Below are 21,026 nucleotides of genomic sequence, written 5' to 3' on the forward strand. Positions count from 1 at the left end.
CAAAGCCTGCAGTGATTAATCCCTCTCTGAACCTGTTTACCATGTGCCTTATCTGTTACAAGACTTCACAGATCCTAGGTTAGAGGGGCCTGCAATGTCATTGCACTCATTACCCCTCATTTGACAAATGACAAATGATAAAACAGGACTAGAATTCAGGTTCCCCAATTCCTGGTACAATATTCTTCCCATTCTAACCTGATGAACCCCATACAAGAAAAGACTTACACTTCTATTAAAAGAATGTGTATTTCAAAGAATGTTTGTCATTTTTACTGTCAATGTTTATTTTGAAAATCTACAATGACTGCTCTTTTTTTTGGCAGCTGGTGCCCTATCACTTGAGCCACACACCAGCCCTTTTTTCCTTCATGATAGGATCTTGTAATTTTTTTTTCCCCTTGAGGCTGGCCTCAGATTGAAATCTTCCTACCAATGCTTCCCATATAGCTGATATTATGGGGGATACGACCACCACCACCACCACCACCACATCTGATTTATTTGTCCAGGTTTGGCCTGTAACTGTGGGCCTTCAGATCTCCATCTCCAGAGTAGCTGGGATTATAGGCATAAGTCGCCTTACCTAGCCCTGACTGTTTTTATTTTTTTTCAGGTTCTAGTCATTGTTTGCTGGGTTTTTTCTTTTTGAAAATAAAAAATAATTCAATAATTTTTATTGCATCAACAACCTTTACAAACTGAATAAAGTCCACTTAACTTACAAATTGATGCAATTCTTCTAATAACAAATGGGCCTATTAACATATGTCAATATTATAAAAATTTTATACCAAAGGAGAATGGAGTAAGCTCTGTACGTGAATAAGCACACTGTAGTGTTCTCTATCGAGTTCTCATCCTAGAATTTGTTTTTTTAAAAGCCAAATGGTTTGAATGCCTTGCTATAGTTGCTATAGACTTTTCTACCTGGGAGATTTTCTATTCCACTGTGCACAATTGTGTATTGCATCCATGCATACTGTACTTTGGGTAAATTTGAAGGATCCTTCAAGGGCATTTTTGATTATATACAATGATGATGGCTTTACCTGCTGAGAGCAAATAACTTACTCAGCACTGATCTTGTACAGGCTGGCCTTCCTGTAAAGCTGTTGCTTTTACTTGAAGTTCCATCAAGCCAGCTTTTGGTCAGTGCTTAAGAGCATCAATCCTAGCCAACTTTGAATTTGGACACCAGCCTTCTATTCCAACACTGTCATGGCAGTGAGGTGCAGAAGTCATCTTCCACAGTGAACACAGGAAAGCAATATAGGATTGGAGTTGAAGTTCTGTCAATTTATACCGCTAGTGTATATTGGTCCCTGATTAACAAGAGAAGGGAATCATGCTTCCTTAATCATTGAGCATATGCGCTTTATAGCCTGATGCTTGGAGTCTCTATCTTAGATTCTGAAACACAGGTCTGCTATATTTCTATGCACAGGGCTAGCAAGTATGATATGCAAATGTAAAGAGCAGTTAGAGTTGAATCAACATGGGTCGTAACACATGGGTACATGAAAGCAATAGTGGGAATCTCTCTGTATAGCTATCCTTAACTCAACTAGCAAAAATGCTTTGTCTTCCTTATTATGCATATGTCTTTTCTTCAACAAATCAGTGATAAGGGCAGAACGGGACTCACCTGGAACTGGGGGGGAGGGGGGGAGGGGGGCAGGGTGGAGAAATGACCCAAACAATGTATGCACATGTGAATAAATGAACAAAAAAATTAATTAAAAAAAGATTTTAGTTTGGATGGGGTGGATGGGCGATGAGAAGTTAATATGGTAGAGTCTTATAAATAATGTAGACTCCTAAGTCCATGAGTATCATGCAAACTAGTGAAAATGGCCAGTTAGCCCATATATCATACTTGCTAGTGCTGTGCATAGAAATATAGCAGACCTGTGTTTGTTTGTTTTATTTTGGAATTCTTAAAATAGCTATTTTAAATTTATTTATTTATTGTTGTGCTGGGGTACATTGTGGCATTTACAAAAGTTCTTATTATTTCCCCATTCCGGGAACAGTTTCAACAGGTCTTACCTTTCCACTTACACACATGTTAGTACAGTATTTGCACCACATTCACCCTCCCATATCCTTCCCCACATCCTCCCCCTTCCTGCTGGTACCAACCCCCAGGCAGGACCTGTTCTGCCCTCCTGTTCTTCAATTTTGCTTAAAAATTTTTTGTTGTTGTTTAAGATAGCTATACAGGGAGTTTCTTCATATTTCCATGTAGATAAGTATTATAACCCAAATTGGTTCATCTCCTCTATTTTTCTTTCTCCTTAGTCCCTTTCTTAAGGTGATTTCAACAGGTTTAAAAATTCTGTGTTCATTCTTGTATAGGAAGTACATCAACCATAGTCATCTTCTTAACTTCCATCATTTACCCTCCCTCTCTTGTATGTGCTCTCCCCTTAGCGTGACCTGTTTTTAATAATATTGCTTGTATTTGTATTAGGTCTATATTCCACATAAATGAGAGAAAACATGTGGCCTTTGGCTTTCTAAACCTGGCTACTTCACTTAAGATTATGTTCTTCAGTTCCATCCACTTACCCGTGAATAACAAAATTTCATTCTTCTTTTTGACTGAATGAAATTTCATTGTATATAAATGTCACATTTTCTTAATCCATTTATCAGTAGTGAGGCATCTTGGCTATTTCTATAGCTTAGCTATTGTGAATAATGCTGCAACAAATATGGGTGTGCAGGTGCCTTTATTGGAACCTGAATTACATTCCCTTGGGTATGTCCCTAGGAGTGGTATTGCTGGATCATACAGCAGATCTATTTTCAGTTTTGTGAGGAGTCTCCATACTGTTTCCCATTGTGGTTGTAGTAATTTACATTCCCATCGCCCTGTCTTTAAAATTTTTTTTTGTTTATAGGGCAAAAGGATTTGGTTTTATTAATGAAAATATGCAAAACATGAAATGGATTTCATAGAAAACACTGAGTGGACTTATAGGACTGATGTAAATAAAAATCAAATTCAATACTGCTTTGCTTATTATACATCCTTAGATAATTGATCAAAATCTATCCATTTTTACTTTTAATATCAATAAAACTAGAATCAAACATAAACAGAAGAGAAAAAGAAATGCTTTGTAACAGGGTTTGGCTTTCACTATAACCTTGACAGTTTCCAAGGTTGTTATCTTTGTGTCATTTCTCTATCTTTGTTTTATTGCTATTATTTAGGAGCTGTTTTTGTCTTGGTATAGAGGATTTTATGTGATGTACATTTGAGCAGTAGAGAGTATACTTCTAAAGGTACAATCATGCCTTTTATTCTGATTTAAAAATTATTAGGCATGGAAATATGTTAACCACACAATTGGTAGGCACAGAGGAGCCTGGAGTGAAACATGACTGGAGTCTGAGGTACCCACACACTGCAGTAACTAGAAGGACTTTCAGGACACAGGAAAGAGGGTGAGGATTACTGAGAAAATCGAGGTGCTTTGCACAACTGGAGATTTATGAATGGTTAGTGGTGACATCATCCTGATAACAATAAATAAATAATTGAAATATTATTTTCTCAAGAGTAGTCTAATGACATGACTCATTCCTCTTTTCAGATCAGAGTGAAATCACTCAGCCTTTAGCCAGCCACTCTGCTGAAACAAGTTAATCACCTGGAAACTCACTGACAATCAGTTTTCATCAAATTCCCATTTCAGATACATGCCATTTGTCCCCAAGACTGAGGACATCATATTAGCTCTCTATAATTTATTGTCTCTGAAGGAGTCGGTGTCTTATACTCAGCCCCATAAATAAGCAGTCTGGGATTCTATGAGCCAGAATTGTCTTCTCACCAGCATTTCTCTGCAGTGATGTTAAAATAATTTTAACATTTGTCTAATCATTAAAAGACCTTTAAAACTGGAAAAAGAAAAAGAAAAAATTCCCTGTAACTCCCTGACCCAAAGATAACAGTGTCTCTGCCCTTACGTATAGACTACACTGTGGGCTCACAAAATCTGACGTGTGAGCTTGCAAAGTGAGGTCAAGGTTGCATCAGGGGCTAAGAATCCACCAGAGTAAGTGAGACCCTCAGGCCATTTGGTAGCTGGGAAGTCAGCTGACTACTTCAGAGACATCAATGTATGTTCCATTCAGGCCCCAACAACCAAAATGCTCAACCTGTCACCATATTTTCTAATAGATAGTGTTTTATAATAAAGAACACATGACCATCTGAAATTGAAAGATCAAGCTTTTAAAACAATAAATTTCAAAAAATCCTATTCTCTTTGTCAACATGAAATACTTTTAGAAAAGCAGCAAGGGAAGTTCACACTATAAGATTGAGAATAATATCACCTTCAACTATGTCATGCCTTCTTTTTCTAAGGAGCTAACACATGCCTTAAACGTGAAAATGACAAACTCCATTTATAGCTCATTCTTTCTCATTACTTCTGACTGCGGAAGGTAAGAGAACTCTTCTGATTTCACTAGGGAGTTTAAAAATTTGATCTCTTTATCGTTAACAGGTACAATGACAAATAGGGTAAAAATAACCCCACTAAAATCCTACTACTGCACACAGTATTCTGGTTTCCTACTATGGTGAAGTCTATGACATGCTGCTTGATGCAGTATTTTCTCACTTGCTTCAGACAGTAGTTGGCATTTAATTCCATTTAGTGAGCTCTTGTTTCTGTCATCTAAAACACAGATTAAAGGAAGAAATAATAACCCCCCAGATTCATACCTTATTAGTGAGATACCTCTTGGTTAACCTTTGTATTATAAAGACTTTCCCTAGAGTAATTACATCATGGTAAAAAAACCCAAAAAGGATGGGAGAAAGAAAGAAAGGAAAGTTAGAGGGGAGTTTTGTAATAAGAGAAAAAAGTTATTAACAACAACATAAAAAAAAAACAAAGTGAGAGAGAACTGAAAGAGAAGAGCAGAGAAAAATGCATGGAAGATCAAAATACTGTACCATCAATCTCCAAAAACATTACAATTTCAAGTCTCCCAGTACAATGATTCATTAGAGGTTCTGACAAGGGTAAATCATCAGAAAAAAATATTTATTTTGTCTTATTTTGCTTATATCTTCACAATCTCTCATAGCCACTTATTCTTTTTTTTCCATTGTTTTATTATTCATATGTGCATACAAGGCTTGGGTCATTTCTCCCCCCTGTCCCCATCCCCTCCCTTACCCACCACTCTCCCCCCTCCCTCTCCCCCCACCCCGTCAATACCCAGCAGAAACTATTTTGCCCTTATTTCTAATTTTGTTGAAGAGAGAGTATAAGCAATAACAGGAAGGAACAAGGGGTTTTGCTGGTTGAGATAAGGATAGCTATACAGGGCATTGACTCACATTGATTTCCTGTGTGTGTGTGTTGCCTTCTAGGTTAATTCTTCTTGATCTAACCTTTTCTCTAGTACCTGGTCCTCTTTTCCTACTGGCCTCAGTTATAGCCACTTATTCTTAAAAAAAAGTAGGACTATTCTTCCTTCCATCAGCATTGTCCTCCTGACTTACTGTGTCCGGGACAGCTGGATATTGAGCATATGCTGTGAAATTAGATAAAATAGTTGTGGAGGAAAGCTCTCCTCTTATGGACACATGGCAGGAACAAAATACCAAGAGCTAGGTACAATGAGGAAGCAAGGGCCAAGCTCAGGAGATGTTCTTGTGTGAGAAATTCAAAGCATGACTCAAGGAAGAGACAACCAGTCAGGTCCACAAAAAGAGAGACAGCCAGTCATAAGTAGCCTACCCTAAAGTATAAAACCTGCTTTCAACCGTGTCTCTGTGCTATGCTCCTTTGGCTAACTTCATGCCATTTTCTTCCCTTTTAATGATGTCCTAGTAAGTCTTTGCTTTCTCCCACTCTTCCTCTTGATAAATTCTTTTACCAACCCATGGCTCCCAAATCCATGACAATAATTTTATCCACTTTCTTTCTCAGTTGTTTGTTTATCAGTCTTATTTCTTCCTGATTACCTTGAAAGTCCACTTATAATTGTGGTTTTCCCATTTGGCTACTGAATGCTGGATTCCCCTTTGTTTCTGTTACTTGCCTGACTTTTTTCTTAGCCAAACAGTCACTGAGTAAAGCTTCAGGTAGAATAACTCACCCCACCCTAAAATACCAGTATTTTTATATTCTTTGTTCAATTATTTTTCTTAAAGGAAAAAACTTTAATAAGACAAGTCACAAATCATCTTGTTCCATTTCATATTAATTTCTTCAACAAATTAGTATTTTCAAGACAATACCAGATGCAGCACAGTCTGTTTTCTTTTAGCTATAAATTGTGGGGCTTTGTGTACCATAACTAATGGATGGAGGTCTTCGTGTTTCATAGAATTTGAGAATACGTCACGTCTTTCTTCTTGATGTCTCCTATTCCTGTTGGCTTCACAACTAACTCACTCAGCTAAGATGCTCCATCTGAGGAGTAGCTCCTGTTCCTCCCTGATCTCTGCTGAATAGAACACATTTGCTATTATTATTGTTCAGAATAGTGCTGGAGGGGAAACATCTGCTGTCATCTAGTTGACATCTATCATTGGGCTTTTTAATAGTGCTGTGCTTTCCACTAGAACATCAGTGATATTATAGCTCTGGATGCCTTCCGTGATCTTCAAAAAACAAGCATAAAAGGGAAAACTTAAGCAAAACAAAGATTCCCCCTTAACTTTGTAAGTGCCTGGAGGTAAAGACACTTCTGAACAAAACTTAATCATTTTTAAGAATTCACTCACTTTTTAGTCTATCTCTTAATCAGAAATATCCTCTATTTATTACTTTTTCTTGTTTTTCTTGTTATTGCTGAAAATGTTCTCTCAAGATGCATAACATAATCATTTCCTCAGAAAGGGAGATGATGCTAAAACAGTTTAATTCACAGACAAGAACTCTGAAAGTGTCGATATAAATAACAAGAAGAAACAATCTGGCATTCTATGAATGATGTAAGAAAGTAGTAGTTGCTTAAATTAATGCTAATAAGATAAAGATATTTGTGGTATCTAACATTCTTCTAAACTAAATATGAGACTTTTCTTCCCAGCTTTAGGAGGAATGGGTGGGAGGGTCGTTGCTATATTGCTAAGACACCACTGGTCCCTCCCTCTATGGCAGCACTGCTATACTGAGCACACTTGCTGATGGGGAACTGTCAGCAGCACTAATGAACTGGTGTAGATCTGTAGGCACTCTTTGTCACCCCCTTGGGTTCAGTGGTACATTGGAATTGGTGAGGATAGTACACCGGCATATGACCCAGCATCAGGGCAAAGTTAAAGTGGTTAAGTCCTTCTCCTTAAGCCTGAGCCAAGACTATATCTATCTGGTCCTCTTCATTTGTGACTATTTCTCACCTTTCATTCGAGCAAAGCAATCAGAAGAGACTGGGTGAGTAAAGAGATAAAGAGCCATTTCCCCTGTAAAGCCACAGAGAGATTTGTGGAGGGGAGTGGAGGGCAAAAAGTGGAAGGAATATATTCTGCCCTGGGAGGCCAAAGGGCCATGGTTGTACATAACACACCAGAATGCATCATCGCAGAGGTGACTATGACCCAAGTCAAGGAGCTTTCTCCTAAAACAGTTCCCATGCCTTCAGAGTGGCTGCCCTGAAGTAGCATTAGGGCAGGGACAAAGGTTATCTGTGTGGACTACTCACTAAGTACCAGAGAAGATAATGAGGACTTGGTGGGTATCTGCAGGAACATGTGAGCACCAGAGGTACATCCTACCTCTCCTAGGTACATCCTAGGAGAAACATGCTTACATAAGTAGCACATCTCTCTTTTGAAACAAATTATTTGGTGATACATGGAATTTGGCCAAAACTATCACACTTAGCACTGTCCTTCTATGTGGTGTGTGTGTCAGAGGCACAGAGACATGGGGTTGGCAGTGAAGATTCTATCTTCCATTGTCAAAAAGCTGCCAGTAGGTTTCTGGTTCTTCTATAGTATATATAGAATCAAATACAATACTATAAGACACAAAATTCATGTGACAAAATGTATACCAAGAAAACAAACTTCAGGAGAGTGAAAACTGCCTAGAAGGTTCCAAATCAAAGTAGGGGTTTGTTACTTTATTGGAAATATTTAACTAGAATATATGATTTTCTCAGCACTGGTTTCTGACGTCAGGGAATTTATGCTTAATTTTAAGGGGGGGGGTCTAAGCATTTAAAACCCTTTTTTCCTTCCCTGTGATTCTGCTACAATGTTATTTTCACTGATATATATCCGACTGATTATGTACTACAGATGTATTTAATTTGATGTTTCTTTTCACAAATGTAATGAAAGAAGGCTCCAGGACTCAGCTAAAAAAATTAGATTAAGAGCTTTAGTAATAATCATCATTTAAAAAAATGTATCTGGGTATCGAAGAGACAAATAGTCCAATGTGCAAATAAGTCACAAAAGGAAAGGAAGGTGTGGGGGAAATTGGGAAGTGGAAAGGAAGGGGGAAAGAAGGATAGGCAGAGAAAGAGAGGAAAGAAAGAGAGTGGGGGGAAGAGAAGTACAAAAAAGAGACAGAAGGAGAGAGCTGGGAAAGAAGGGAAGAGAGAGGAAGTAAAAGAATTAGCTTATATAGAGGACTTATGTTCCCCCAGGCATGGGACCAGACCTTTTCACACTCATCCAACATTAAAACAATCCCACTCAACAGTCATCTCTCAAATGAGAGTGTCATGATTTTAAAAAAAAATCTTAAAGAGGCTAAGTGAAGGAGATTGTGGGCAATAAGGGATAAAGTAAAATCACTCTGAAACATATTTGATAGAAGACAGAAGCACGAAGAAATTGATTTTTTAAGGTTAAAAATATTTTTTAACACAGAAAAAGAAAACATAGCTTAATTAAAAGGGACATAAAATCCATAATTTTGTCCAGGAAAGTACATATTAGATCAGTCATGAAAATGGATGAGGCAAAATCAATCACATTTATTGATCTAAGAAACAACAGAATATGAACTACATAAAAGTCACATTTTGTATTTGTCAAGAAAACTCACTGAAGACTGAGAACTCATAACATGAAAGAAATGATTTTGCTTTAAAAGAAACAAATCAGTTGATAACACCTACATTAATGGAATACAAAGAATCTACATGTGAAGACAAGTAAAGAATTTGTCCTGGGTAAAAGTGGTACTTAGAAAGTTTTAATCTTTTTTGCTTTTTATTAATAAAGATTTCAGTTTATTTCAAGAAATTCACGTTTAGGATATTCATAAAGAAGTAGTGTTCTTGTCAGTCAGATTACTACAAAGGCACACGCACACCCATGTTTACTGCAGCACTATTCACAACAGCCAAGCTATGGAAACAGCCAAGATGCCCCACTACTGATGAATGGATTAAGAAAATATATGTTCTTCCTCATATGTGGACTTTAGATCTAAAACAAATGCAGTAATATTTTTAGACTTGGGTCACATGCTAAGGGGAGGACACATACAGAAGGAATAGGGAAAGGTAGGAAACCCAAAACTTGAAAGTATTTGATGTCCCCACTGCAGAGGAGCTAATACAGTAACCTTAAAATGACAGAAGTCAATATGGGAAGGTGACCGGGAAGTAGAGATAAATCAATTCGGGATGTAATACACTTGTGCATGGAAGCAATGCTAGGAATCTCTCTGTATAGCTATCCTTATCTCAACTAGCAAAAATGCTATGTCTTTCTTATTATTGCTTATGTCTTCTTTTCAACAAAATTGGAGAAGAGGGCAGAACAGGTTCTGTCTGGAAGCAAGGGGGTTTGGGGAGAGGGCGGGGATGAGGGGCAGGGGGGAGAAATGGCCCAAATAATGTATGCACAAATGAATAAATGAATAATTTTAAAAAAAGAAGCATAAGACTCTAGAGCATGGATCAGCCAGGCACCTGTTTCTGTAAATAAAGTTTGATTGGAACATACACACACACACATACAAAAGAAATGTGGTATTTATACACAATGGAATTTTACTCAGCCACAAAGAAGAATGAAATTTTGTCATTCACAGGTAAATGGATGGAACTGAAGAACATCATCTTAAGTGAAGTTAGTCAGGCTCAGAAAGACAAAAATTGCATGTTCTCCCTCATCTGTGGATTATAGACCTGAAACAAATGCAGTAATATTATTGTACATGGGTCATACTAAGGGGAGGCCGTGCATGGGAGGGATAGGACAAGGGAAGGAAACCAAAACCTTGAATGTGGTTGATGTGCTCACTGTGTAGGAGTGAATATAGTATCTTAAACTGGCAGAGGCCACTATGCGAAGGGGACTAGGGATTAGTTAACAGGTCTGGTAGAGATGAACCAACTGGGGTTGTAATATATATATGTATGGAAATAACACAATCTCCCTGTGTAGCTATCTTTATCTCAAACTAGAAAAAATGTCATGTTTTTCTTGTTATCTTTTATGTTTTTTATTCTACAAAATCAGAGAACAGGAGGAAAGAACAAGTTTGGGGGGGGTGGCGGGGAAAGGGGTAGGAGGATGAATATGGTGCAAATAATGGAAACACATGTATGTAAATACAAAAATGATACCTGCTGAAACTGTTCCAGGAGTCAGGGGAGAGGGGGGATGAAAGAGAATAGCAGAGGCAGTGAATTCAAGTATGATATATTTGATAATTATAAGAACCTTTGTAAATACTCCAATGTACCCCCACCCAGCATAATAATAATAATAATAATAATAATAATAGAAGTAGTTCTGTTATATATTGTCTTCTTAGGTGCCATATAAATTATGAGACTTTATTACTATCTAGTCTAATAATATTTCAATCTATATTTACACTATCTAGACCTATATTTTTCTCTAGTGAAGACATAAAAGGTCCTGTGGGGCCAGGCACAGTGGTTTATGCCTATAATCCCAGCTACTCAGAAACAGAGATCATAAAGGACTGCAGTTCAAGGCGAACCTCAGGCAAAAAGTTAGCAAAACCCCCATTTCAGCACAACAAGCCTGGTGTGGCAGTGCTGTGGTCCCAGCTACAAGGGAAGCATGGGTAGAGGGATCACATCCGGAAGCTGGGCCTATGCAAAGACACAAGACCTTACCCAAAAAATAAGTAAAGAAACAAGGGCAGTGGTGCATGGCTCAAGGTAGAGCAAATGACTAGCAAGTGTAAGACCTTGCATTCAACCCCCAGTACAGCTGCTCTCCCTAAAAAAAAAAAAATGTTCCTTGCCTAGTATTGAAGCCCCACCACTCTCTCTATATGTGCCATCTTCAACTCTCAGGAAACTCTCACCCATAGTCATCTTTCCTCACATTCAAAGATTTCAATCCTAGGTTACAATCTCTCTAAAGATGTGTTTCTAAGTTCTTGACTAAATTATTATCTAGTTGAGAGAACTGTATCCCTTTTAAGTTTTCTATTTAAATAATTACTGCTAAATATTTGTTTAAAATAATAAAAATAAAATCAGGAATGATTATCATATGCTAATATTCAGTGAAATGGTTATTTTCTTTCTAGTCTTGAGTATTGCTTGGATTTTCATTGCAATTTGAAAATTTATAAAAAGCTTTTGCACAACAAAAGAAATGGTCTCTAAACTGAAGAGACCACCCACAGAGCAGAAGACAATATTTTCCAGTTATACATCAGAATATACAGGCAACTCAAAAAACTAAACTCTCCCAAAATCAATGAACCAATAATGAAATGGGCAACTGAACTAAACAGAACTTTCTCAAAAGAAAAAATTCAAATGGCCAAAAAACACATGAAAAAATGCTCACCATCTCTTGTCATAAAGGAAATGCAAATCAAAACCACAGTAAGATTCTACCTCACCCCTGTTAGAATAGCCATCATTAAAAACACCACTAACAACAGGTGTTGATAAGGATGTGGGGAGAAAGGAACCCTCGTACACTGCTGATGGGAATGTAAACTAGTGCAATCACTCTGGAAAAAAAATTTGGAGACTTCTTAAAAATCTAAACATAGATCTGTCATATGATCCAGCAATACCACTCCTAGGGATATACCCAAAGGAATGCGACACAGGTTATTCCAGAGGCACCTGCACACCCATGTTTATTGCAGCACTAGTCACAATAGCCAAGTTATGGAAACAGCCAAGATGCCCCACCACTGATGAATGGATTAAGAAAATATGGTATTTATACACAATGGAATTTTACTCAGCCTCAAAGAAGAATGAAATCTTATTCGCAAGTAAATGGATGGAACTGGAGAGCATCATTCTGAGCGAGGTTAACCAGGTTCAGAAGACCAAAAATTGTATGTTCTCCCTCATATGAGGACTTTAGATCTAGGGCAAATACAGTAATGTGGTTGAACTTGGGTCACATGACAAGGGGAGAGCACATATGGGAGGTATGGGGATAGGTAAGGAACCCAAAACATGATAGTATTTGATGTCCCCACTGCAGAGGAACTAATACAGAAACCTTAAAGTGACAGAGGTCAATATGAGAAGGGGATCAGGAACTAGTGAAAAGGTCAGTTAGAGATGAATCAACTTGGGATGTAACACATTTATTCATGGAAGCAATGCTAGGATTCTCTCTGTATAGCTATCCTTATCTCAATAAGCAAAAACGCTTTGTCTTTCTTATTATTGCTTATACTTTCTCTTCAACAAAATTAGAGATAAGGGTAGAACAGATTCTGCCTGAAGCGAGGGGGCATGGGGGGGACAGGGGTGGCGCTGGAGGTAGGGGGGAAAAATGGCCCAAACAATGTATGCACATGTGAATAAATGAATTAAAAAAAGAGAAAGTTTACATGACAATTTCTTGAATTCTTTGCTGTCCATCCAACAGTACATTATATCATAGAAAATCTAAGTTCAGATATCCAAATTAAATGAACTAGTTACAGCTCTAGACTGGCAGATCTATTCTCTCCAGGTCAGCAAAAATACAATGAATTGCCAACAAATTCAGGTATCAATTCACATATACAGTAATTTTTAAAAGAATAAGCTTGAGTTCATCATTTGCTCTCAAAAATTGCATGGAGTTTGTACTTAACCTTCTAAGGAAAGAATAGAGTACAAATAATGAAGTGACCCACTAAATTAGAAATTATTTGGAAGCATGACTCAAATCATTTGTCATATAAGACAAAACATTTTCCTTCTTTCATTTGGCATCAAAGTAATTATTAGACACATTATAGTACGATATTTTCTGTGTAAATACCTAGTAAAACTGAAAGAAATATCTAACCACACCCACAGCTTTGAGGAACATCTAGATTGAGTTCTTAAAGAAGTCTGGAGATTCAGGCATTATGTGCAGTCTACGTGAAGCCCTTTCCACAGTTTAACAATTCTCACTGAAACCTTAGCACAAAGAGCAATGTAATTTTAAGTAACTGTTCCTTAAGGGAGCAGTCAGCATCATTTTTTGCATTAAACAAACCAAAGTGAAGCACATTCCTGTAACTTACCATATATTTGGATTTAATTCTGGTTGGAGGTAGGAGTCAAAGTCATCTCTTAGGATAATACTGTCACTGTGTATTTCAGCTAAAAGAAAAGAGTAGTAAAGAATTTTGTTACAGTAGTAAATTTAGCTAAACAAAAGTGTCGACACGCTGCATTAATGAATAATAATATTTTAAATTAGAACTTAAATTTTAAATAAGCAGTTAATTGTGTTTGTTTTGTCCCTAAATATATGATGGGACAAGGTTAAAGACATTGCAGTTTAGACACTGAAGTCTGAAATTCAGAAACCCTAAAGAGAAATCTACCAAATTATCATAAGGTGGGTGAGGCAGGAGGGCCAAGGTAAACACTGTCCCATAAGAGAGGCCACACAGAACTTGTCTCTCATCATAACATACTCTCCCATGTCTCTCAAGAGACTTACCCCGGCAGATTCAGTCTCTTTCTCACTTCAAAGCATAAAGGGAATGGAATAGTCTGGCTATTTACTGTCAGCCAAAGTTGCTGGCTATTTCTTGATCCATTTTCTCTTCTTTTTCCTGCCATCCCTCTTGGCTAGGATTGCTTTCTTATTCCCTATGTTCACTGATTTTTATCTAGTATGGTTCAAATTGTTAACTTTGTTTCCCCTCAGAACTGCAGGGGAGAAATTATCTATATGAATATGTAAAATTCCAAAGTAGAATCAATTAAAAAATTTGGAAGAATGCCAGAGGAACCATCCATGGTTTTCAACGTATTATTACTACCCTTGAGATTGTGTCAAGTACCTATTTTTAAGTTTTAGAAGAACTGAGCATGCCAAGATGAAAAAAAAATGTATGTTTTCATACACTGTACAGTGCCTATTTCTACTGAAAAGAGGGTGGACAAAGGAGAACAATTCCATGGCCATCTAAAATGTAAGTGTGCTCAAATTGTAAAAAGTTAACTAGTACTTTAAAAACCTTCTTGTTTGATTCCCAGGGTTTCTTTGGAAGTTTGTTTTGGCTAATATAAATTCTCTGGGATTTTTCTTTATAATTTTGTTTGAACTACTTCACAGATACCTGCTGGGAAAATTAAAAGCACATCACTGATGAACAACAATAAAAATAACAATCATTTTTACTTTTTTCAAAGGTGATATTTTATGTTTTTGGAGCGCTCATTTGATTCTATTTCTCTGTACTCACTGGGTAATTAAAATCTCCTCCAAGTATCAAGATGCATACTTTCAAATTCTCTTTGGTGACATCTCCACCTATGGCAGTCCTCACCCTTTTACACCAGGTATGCCAGCAGGCAAACACGTAATGAAGTCATGGAAACCAATGAATCAGCATGTACTCAGAGTCCCGGCTGCTCAGACTCCAAGCCTTCGGCATGAGAACAGGGAGAGCATGGGCGCACACTGGAGAGAATGCTGTCATGTACTCTGTGCATGGGGGTGATTTAATGATTCCTCTGAGCCATCAGATGCAGTGCCTGAAATGCCTACAGGGTACAGCTCTCTCAGTTCCCAACCTGACCGAGCCTTGGCTGAACCACTGAGGGTCACCAGCCTGTCTTGGTTGCCAGAAGGCATGCTTCGTGCTTACGTTCACCTGCCAAGGAAGAGGAGCCCCGAGCTGTAGCATTACATAAAAGTAGAGTTTCTCAAGGCAGATTTTCCAAAGAGAAAAATTAATTGGGTTTGTAGGTTGAAAGGAATAGCCCATGAGACAAGTAACTGACCTAACTGGAAGTCCCACAGTGAGAGACATCTGAAAAGGCTGGAACCAGCTAGGATAATTTCTTTTCATTTTAAAATAAGTCTTCATTGACACAAATAAGAAATTTAACTCTTAATGAGCACTTGCTTTATAGAGACTTTTTTTAAAAATAAAGGCAATGGTTAGCCTCAATATGTATTTGCTCTTGTATTTATTTATTTCTAAATACAACCATATCATTTACTGTATACTTTACAATTTCACTTAACACTCATATTTAACCCTGTAAGGTAGGTGTTATTATCAGTTCCATTTAACATATGGGGAAACAGAGGCACAGTAAGTCAAGCAAGTGGTAAGACAAAGGCAAGATAAACTCAGGCACTTTGGCTCCATAATTCATATTCTTAACCACTGCACAATTTTGCCTGAAAAACTGTGGACCACCAAGTACCTGATGCTGAAAAAAGCCTGGTACATTTCAAAAAGCAGATTGTTACTTAAACAGCCTCCTTTCAGTGTTTGAGGAAATTTCTTTTTCCTTATTTTTTTTCCAGTTTTCCTCATTCAATAAATTTCTCTTTTTAGCCCATCAATTTGAGCAGAATTCTCAAATCTGAAATGCCCTCAGCTCCTCCGCATGCATGGCTCCTTATTGCCACTATGCTCTAGTACTTAATGATGGGTAGAAGCTCTGGGGAAAATTCATCATTCAGACACTCAGCCAGAAGGTGACACTGAATAGTATCCTGAGAGCTAGACAGGTGTGAAAGTCCCTGTCTAGACACCAGCTGGGCAGAAGGATCTCTTCCTCAGGGAAGGTTCTGTGTTCAAGTGCAGTCTGGACCTCAGTCTAATTTCAGTGAGTCTAATCAGCAAATCAAGGAGGGCTGAGCACATAGCCAGAAAAGTGAAGAAAACAGATCAAATACTAAGACTAAAGACATCATGGTCTTAAAATACTTACCTAGATGTGGGCGTGTAGTGGCCTCTGTGGGAGCTGGACCAAGAGAGGAAAAGATAAATGACTGATTAGCAGTAATAAACAATTGCAAATGCTGTTATAAAACTTAGGTCATATTAAACAGATTAAATGGCTAGAGACTTTTAAGGAATTAGGAAAAGAAGCTAATAACCATCCTAAAACAAGAGAGTCAACTGCTTAGTTATTATATTTAAAAGTGATGGATTCCTCCTGAATAAAGAATAGAAACCCTTCCTAAACACCTATTACATGCCAGGCACTGTGCTATGAATTAAGGAAATGGAAACAAAAAGCACCATCATAGCCCTCAAAGAGCTCACTGTCTGATGGGGACAAATGTAGTAGAGTAGAATGAGTGTTATGATAGTGTTTAGAGGGTGCCACAATGAGGAGGAGGGGGTGGGGGGACAAGGGAGGGATGTCAAATCCAGGCTAACTAGGGTCAAAAGAGGTTTCCAGAGAAGACAGTTTCTCTGCTGAGTTTTGAAAGGTAGTAGAAGGAAGATAAGCAGAGACAAGGGACGAGGGAGAATGGCCTTGTTGATAAACCACAAGTTTAGTATAACTGGATGAAAGCTGCAGAGTAAAAAGTACAAAAGGTGACATTATAAATACTGGGAGAATAAGATAATGGAATTGAGTGCTAAGGACTTTGGACTTGACCATGAAATCATGATGATCCCCAAACATCTATGAGTGAAGGGTGACTCAAAGGACACACTGGAAGAGTATGGAGTCAAGAGACACTGCCCAACCAATACTTTGCTTATGTTTTCTTCTCAAAGGATTTCCAAATCGGTGAAGAAATGTCAAGTCACCATCTAAAAATTAGAATTTATGACAAAGATACTTTAAAATATATTTTATATATATCGAATAGTTTTAGATTTCAAAAAATTAGCTTCTTGTCACCTTGACAGTACCTCAGTTATGTTAGATTAAAAATCCAGACTTAACAGTATTTTAAAACAAAAGACTAATGTGTGTCTTCCTACTTCACATTAACATATTACGCATATTGAAAATACTTGTGCTAACTTTTTTGAAGCAGATTCTTTAGAAAGTATCATAGAGATAATTAAATCCTTTTAGCATTTATATGCAAACAGTCTGAATAAATGCACTTATGGAACTCTTGAAAAAAAATGAAGGACAATAAATTTAAAGACCTTATGTTTTCACCAACGCCTTATTGGTTAAGTTGTAGGAGAAATTCACTGATTCACTGAACTGATGACTCTAATTGAAGATTTTCTTGAACTAAAAGAAATACTTGCCAATTATTCAATAATCAAACTAAAACATGGCACAATGATGTATATTCTCTCACCAACAGCACACTGCATATGAACAAGCTAAATTGCAAGCCTCTAGATAAGCAAGGGTTTATTTGCAAACTAGCTGGAAAAGTAAAAGAATCAGTGCTGAAATTGAAACTTCTAAAATACAAGTTTATAAAGTTTTTATGCATTTTCCTAACATGAATCAATGTGTAGAAGATTTCAACTGTAAGTTTTAGTGTTACCTAATTTGCCTGCAAAAAACTACAAGAAAATTTTGTAGAATTTCTCATTGCTATTAATAATTTAGGGAGTTGATTTTCAATTTATGCAACACTCTGGTGAATTACATGTTAACACTATGTTGGTACAAAATTAAATGAACAGATATAGATTTGAAATATATATATACTTTGACATCAAAATTAGATCAGTTCTTCTAAAAATGAATGAATTTTGTCAAAGTGGATGTGATTATTAAAGGAAAATGGCTTTTTGATACTCAAGCTAGCTATTGGAAACCTTTAAGTAGGAATAAACAAGTAGGTATGTGAAGCTAATCTCAACTAGAAAACTTTTTTTCAACTGGAAATTTAATGAAGTCTTAAAACAGACCAAGTATTCCAATGCTTAAGATACACTCTAAGCATAAAATGCACATAAAAGATCAAGAGTCTTAGGATAAAACAGAATGTAAAAGATCTCATTAATAATTTTATATTGACTATATTGTATTGAAATGTTTAATATTTTTTGTATTTTGTGTTAAATAAAATAGAGCCAAATTAATTTCACCTGTTTCAGTTTTTTTTTTATTCTACTATAATATTTAGAATTACACATGGATTCACAGTACACTTCTATTGGATGGTGCTGAACTAGAACTAGGAGAGATCTATATGGGGTATCAATGAGGAAATTACTGTCACACCTTTTAAAATGGGAGAATAATGGAAGAAAACCAAGTCACTCGGGACAATGTAGGATATAAAGAAAAATTAAAATTTTGTATGATCTTTTAAAAGTTGATCCCACCAGAATTTCATGAAATCACAGCAACCTAGAATAGGCACACTGGGAAAAAAACAGGTTGTATTTAAATTCCCCAAAGGTTACTCTTAAGATATATGAGTGTTTCTTTCAATTGACTTATTGTAGAAGCAAACTTTTAAATAATTATGTGGTTCTAAAATACAGTTGGTACTAAAAATTTCAGCCAACTAACTGACTAAATTACTCAATGCAAAGGACAGAGATTTCAATACACTGGATACTGGACAGAAAAAGGAAATGGAAAAATGATTGTGGGAGTAGGTAACGAGCTTCATGTTAATATTACTGATCACTTTTTTAAAAAAAAGTCTTTGGGTCAGGTAAGCACATATGTATACATATATGATGACAGGCAATTCTTCCTATTATGTTACAGGAACTATATCTCCCAAATCATTCTGGAATTCAAAGGCCCTAGGTAGTTTTGCCTCAGGTATCTCTTCACCTAATTTGAAATTCAAATGTATTAAATTTCCAAAGCTAAATATGACAAATTAGACATGGTCTGTGAAGTTAGTATTTAATGAGCTATGAACCTAGACTTTCATCTCCCCAGGAATAATTTCTTTATTACTTTTTGTATTTTATTGCAATAAAGCATTTTTGACCTTCAAGTATGATAATTAAGCTTCCAAAATGTTATAAATTTAGAGTGAAAATAGTTCTCCCTGTGTTCAGGAATATACTTATGATCAGTATAAAACATAACTTAATATTTAAGGGAAGCTAAATTATACACAGAACTAGCAATATTAGCAATTATTTTTCTCTTCCCTCCCTCTCTCATTTCCCACTTTGATTTGATTTGTGTTTTATAACAGCTTATCATCTTTCATATTCTAAAATAAATTGAATAGGAGCAAAACAAAGGTCTACCTTTATAACTTATGACTGGGAGAACTCTTTCAGATAAGATTTATTCTACTATGAGCTGACAATAATAGGACCTCAATGATTAAAACTTGTGACTTGTCTTATCCTGCCTACAAATTTTCTGGGAGGAAAGAGCTATACATTTTTCAAAAATTTGCTTATGATATGAATAAAAATTTTAAGTGAAAAAATACAAAACAAGAAACTTTTTAATATTGGTGAATTTTTATCTTAAAAATATTGCTGCTTTGTACTCCTACACCTTTGAGAACTTGAAGAAATGCAGTTGATAGATGAGAAGAAGAGAAGGACAGGAAGGTCAGCTGTAAGTTGATTTGAAGCCTGAGCACGCATGGACTTTAAATAACATTTGGAGGTAGGCAGGATAGGGAGAAACACAAGGAGGAAGAAGAGAAGGGTGGAGAGATAGGCAGAGACAGTCCAGAGAGCCTTGAAAACCAGACGAAACTAGGGGCACTTAAAAGATGTCAGGTGGAGAGTTAAAAAAAAAAAGTGTGGTTTGTGTCTAGAAGCAGTTTAATGAATGGGTGGAAGGACTGACCAAAAAAGCAGCAATAGGCATGGAAAGAGAGAGGGAGTGGTTTAAGAGATATTAAGATTAAGTAAACTAGTCTAAGACACATAGGATGCATGCATGGAAGACAGAAAAGAAGGAACAAAAAAATGTTACTTAGGTTTCTGTTTAGTGTCTGGATTGATTATGAAGTCACTAAATAGAACTATAGTACAGGGATGCAGATTTGGAGAAAAGTAAAGTCCAGGTTCAAATATATTGAGTTCAGGTATCAAAATGGCATCTAAATGTAAGTTCCCAGTAATAATAATGGCAGCTAGCATTTTCAGAATATGTGCTAGACAACATGCAAGGCACATCACTATGGTGTTCAACCCTACACCTTCACTGTGTTCCTTCTGGGCTAACAATATTGTGTCAGGCTTTTGAGAATGGGAAGGGATGGCCAAAAAGGTCAATACTATCAATCTCTCTATTTTACAGATGAGGGAATTGAGACTCAGAAAAATAATATAGCCAGGAAGTGCCAGAGCAGAAATTTAAACCCAGGGATATCTCCAAACTCCATGCTCTCAAACACTTTACTTTACTGAATTTCTAAAAGATTAAGCACCAAGCACCTGGACAGAGTGTGAGAGGTGAAACCCGTAGGCATTTGAGATCACTGGAGCAACGGAGAAGTGTAAGAAGCTCAAGAACAGAATTACTGCCATCCCCAGAATGGGGAACCCATAAGGAAACAGAAAAAGCAGGGAAGACAGGAAGGTGAAAACCAGAGTCCTTTGGACTGGCTGGCATCCTATTGGTGACCTTACAGATATCAGTTTCCATAGTATGGGTGGCTGTGGAGGCCAGAGAGCAGGGTTAGGAGTGAAGCATGCACTTTCTCTTTCAAGAAGCAGAGTGTGAAAGAAAAACACGATCAGAGCTAAACATACAGTCAAATATGAAACTCTTATCCCAAGTGGTGATGGTGTCAGCATTTTTAAGTACTGAGGAGGAGGGGTTCCCTAAAGAGCAAGACATTGAATAGACAAGAAAGAGAGAACAAAGTTGTTGGAGCAACAGCCTTAGAAGAGTTGGGAGGAATGCCTTTCCACTGAGTTTATGTTTTTTTGTAAATATATTTT

At 36.9% G+C, this 21,026-nt stretch overlaps 1 protein-coding gene across 2 annotated transcripts in view; it reads right to left on the bottom strand.

The window, feature by feature from the left end:
- Reln (reelin) overlaps positions 1-21,026 on the bottom strand; it is a 450,273-nt gene that overhangs the window by 230,399 nt on the left and 198,848 nt on the right. For both annotated transcript variants that reach the window (XR_012445193.1, XM_074064926.1), the window contains exons 5-6: positions 16,138-16,170; positions 13,476-13,554 (exon numbers count right to left, since the gene is read on the bottom strand). Coding sequence is in view for 1 of the 2 variants with exons in the window: in XM_074064926.1 (XP_073921027.1) it covers positions 13,476-13,554; positions 16,138-16,170 (112 nt within the window). In the remaining variant the exon portion in view is untranslated. The remainder of the gene's footprint in view (positions 1-13,475; positions 13,555-16,137; positions 16,171-21,026) is intronic.

The sequence above is a fragment of the Castor canadensis genome, chromosome 2 (assembly GCF_047511655.1).
Source record: "Castor canadensis chromosome 2, mCasCan1.hap1v2, whole genome shotgun sequence".
In the NCBI taxonomy this organism is placed as follows: domain Eukaryota; kingdom Metazoa; phylum Chordata; class Mammalia; order Rodentia; family Castoridae; genus Castor; species Castor canadensis.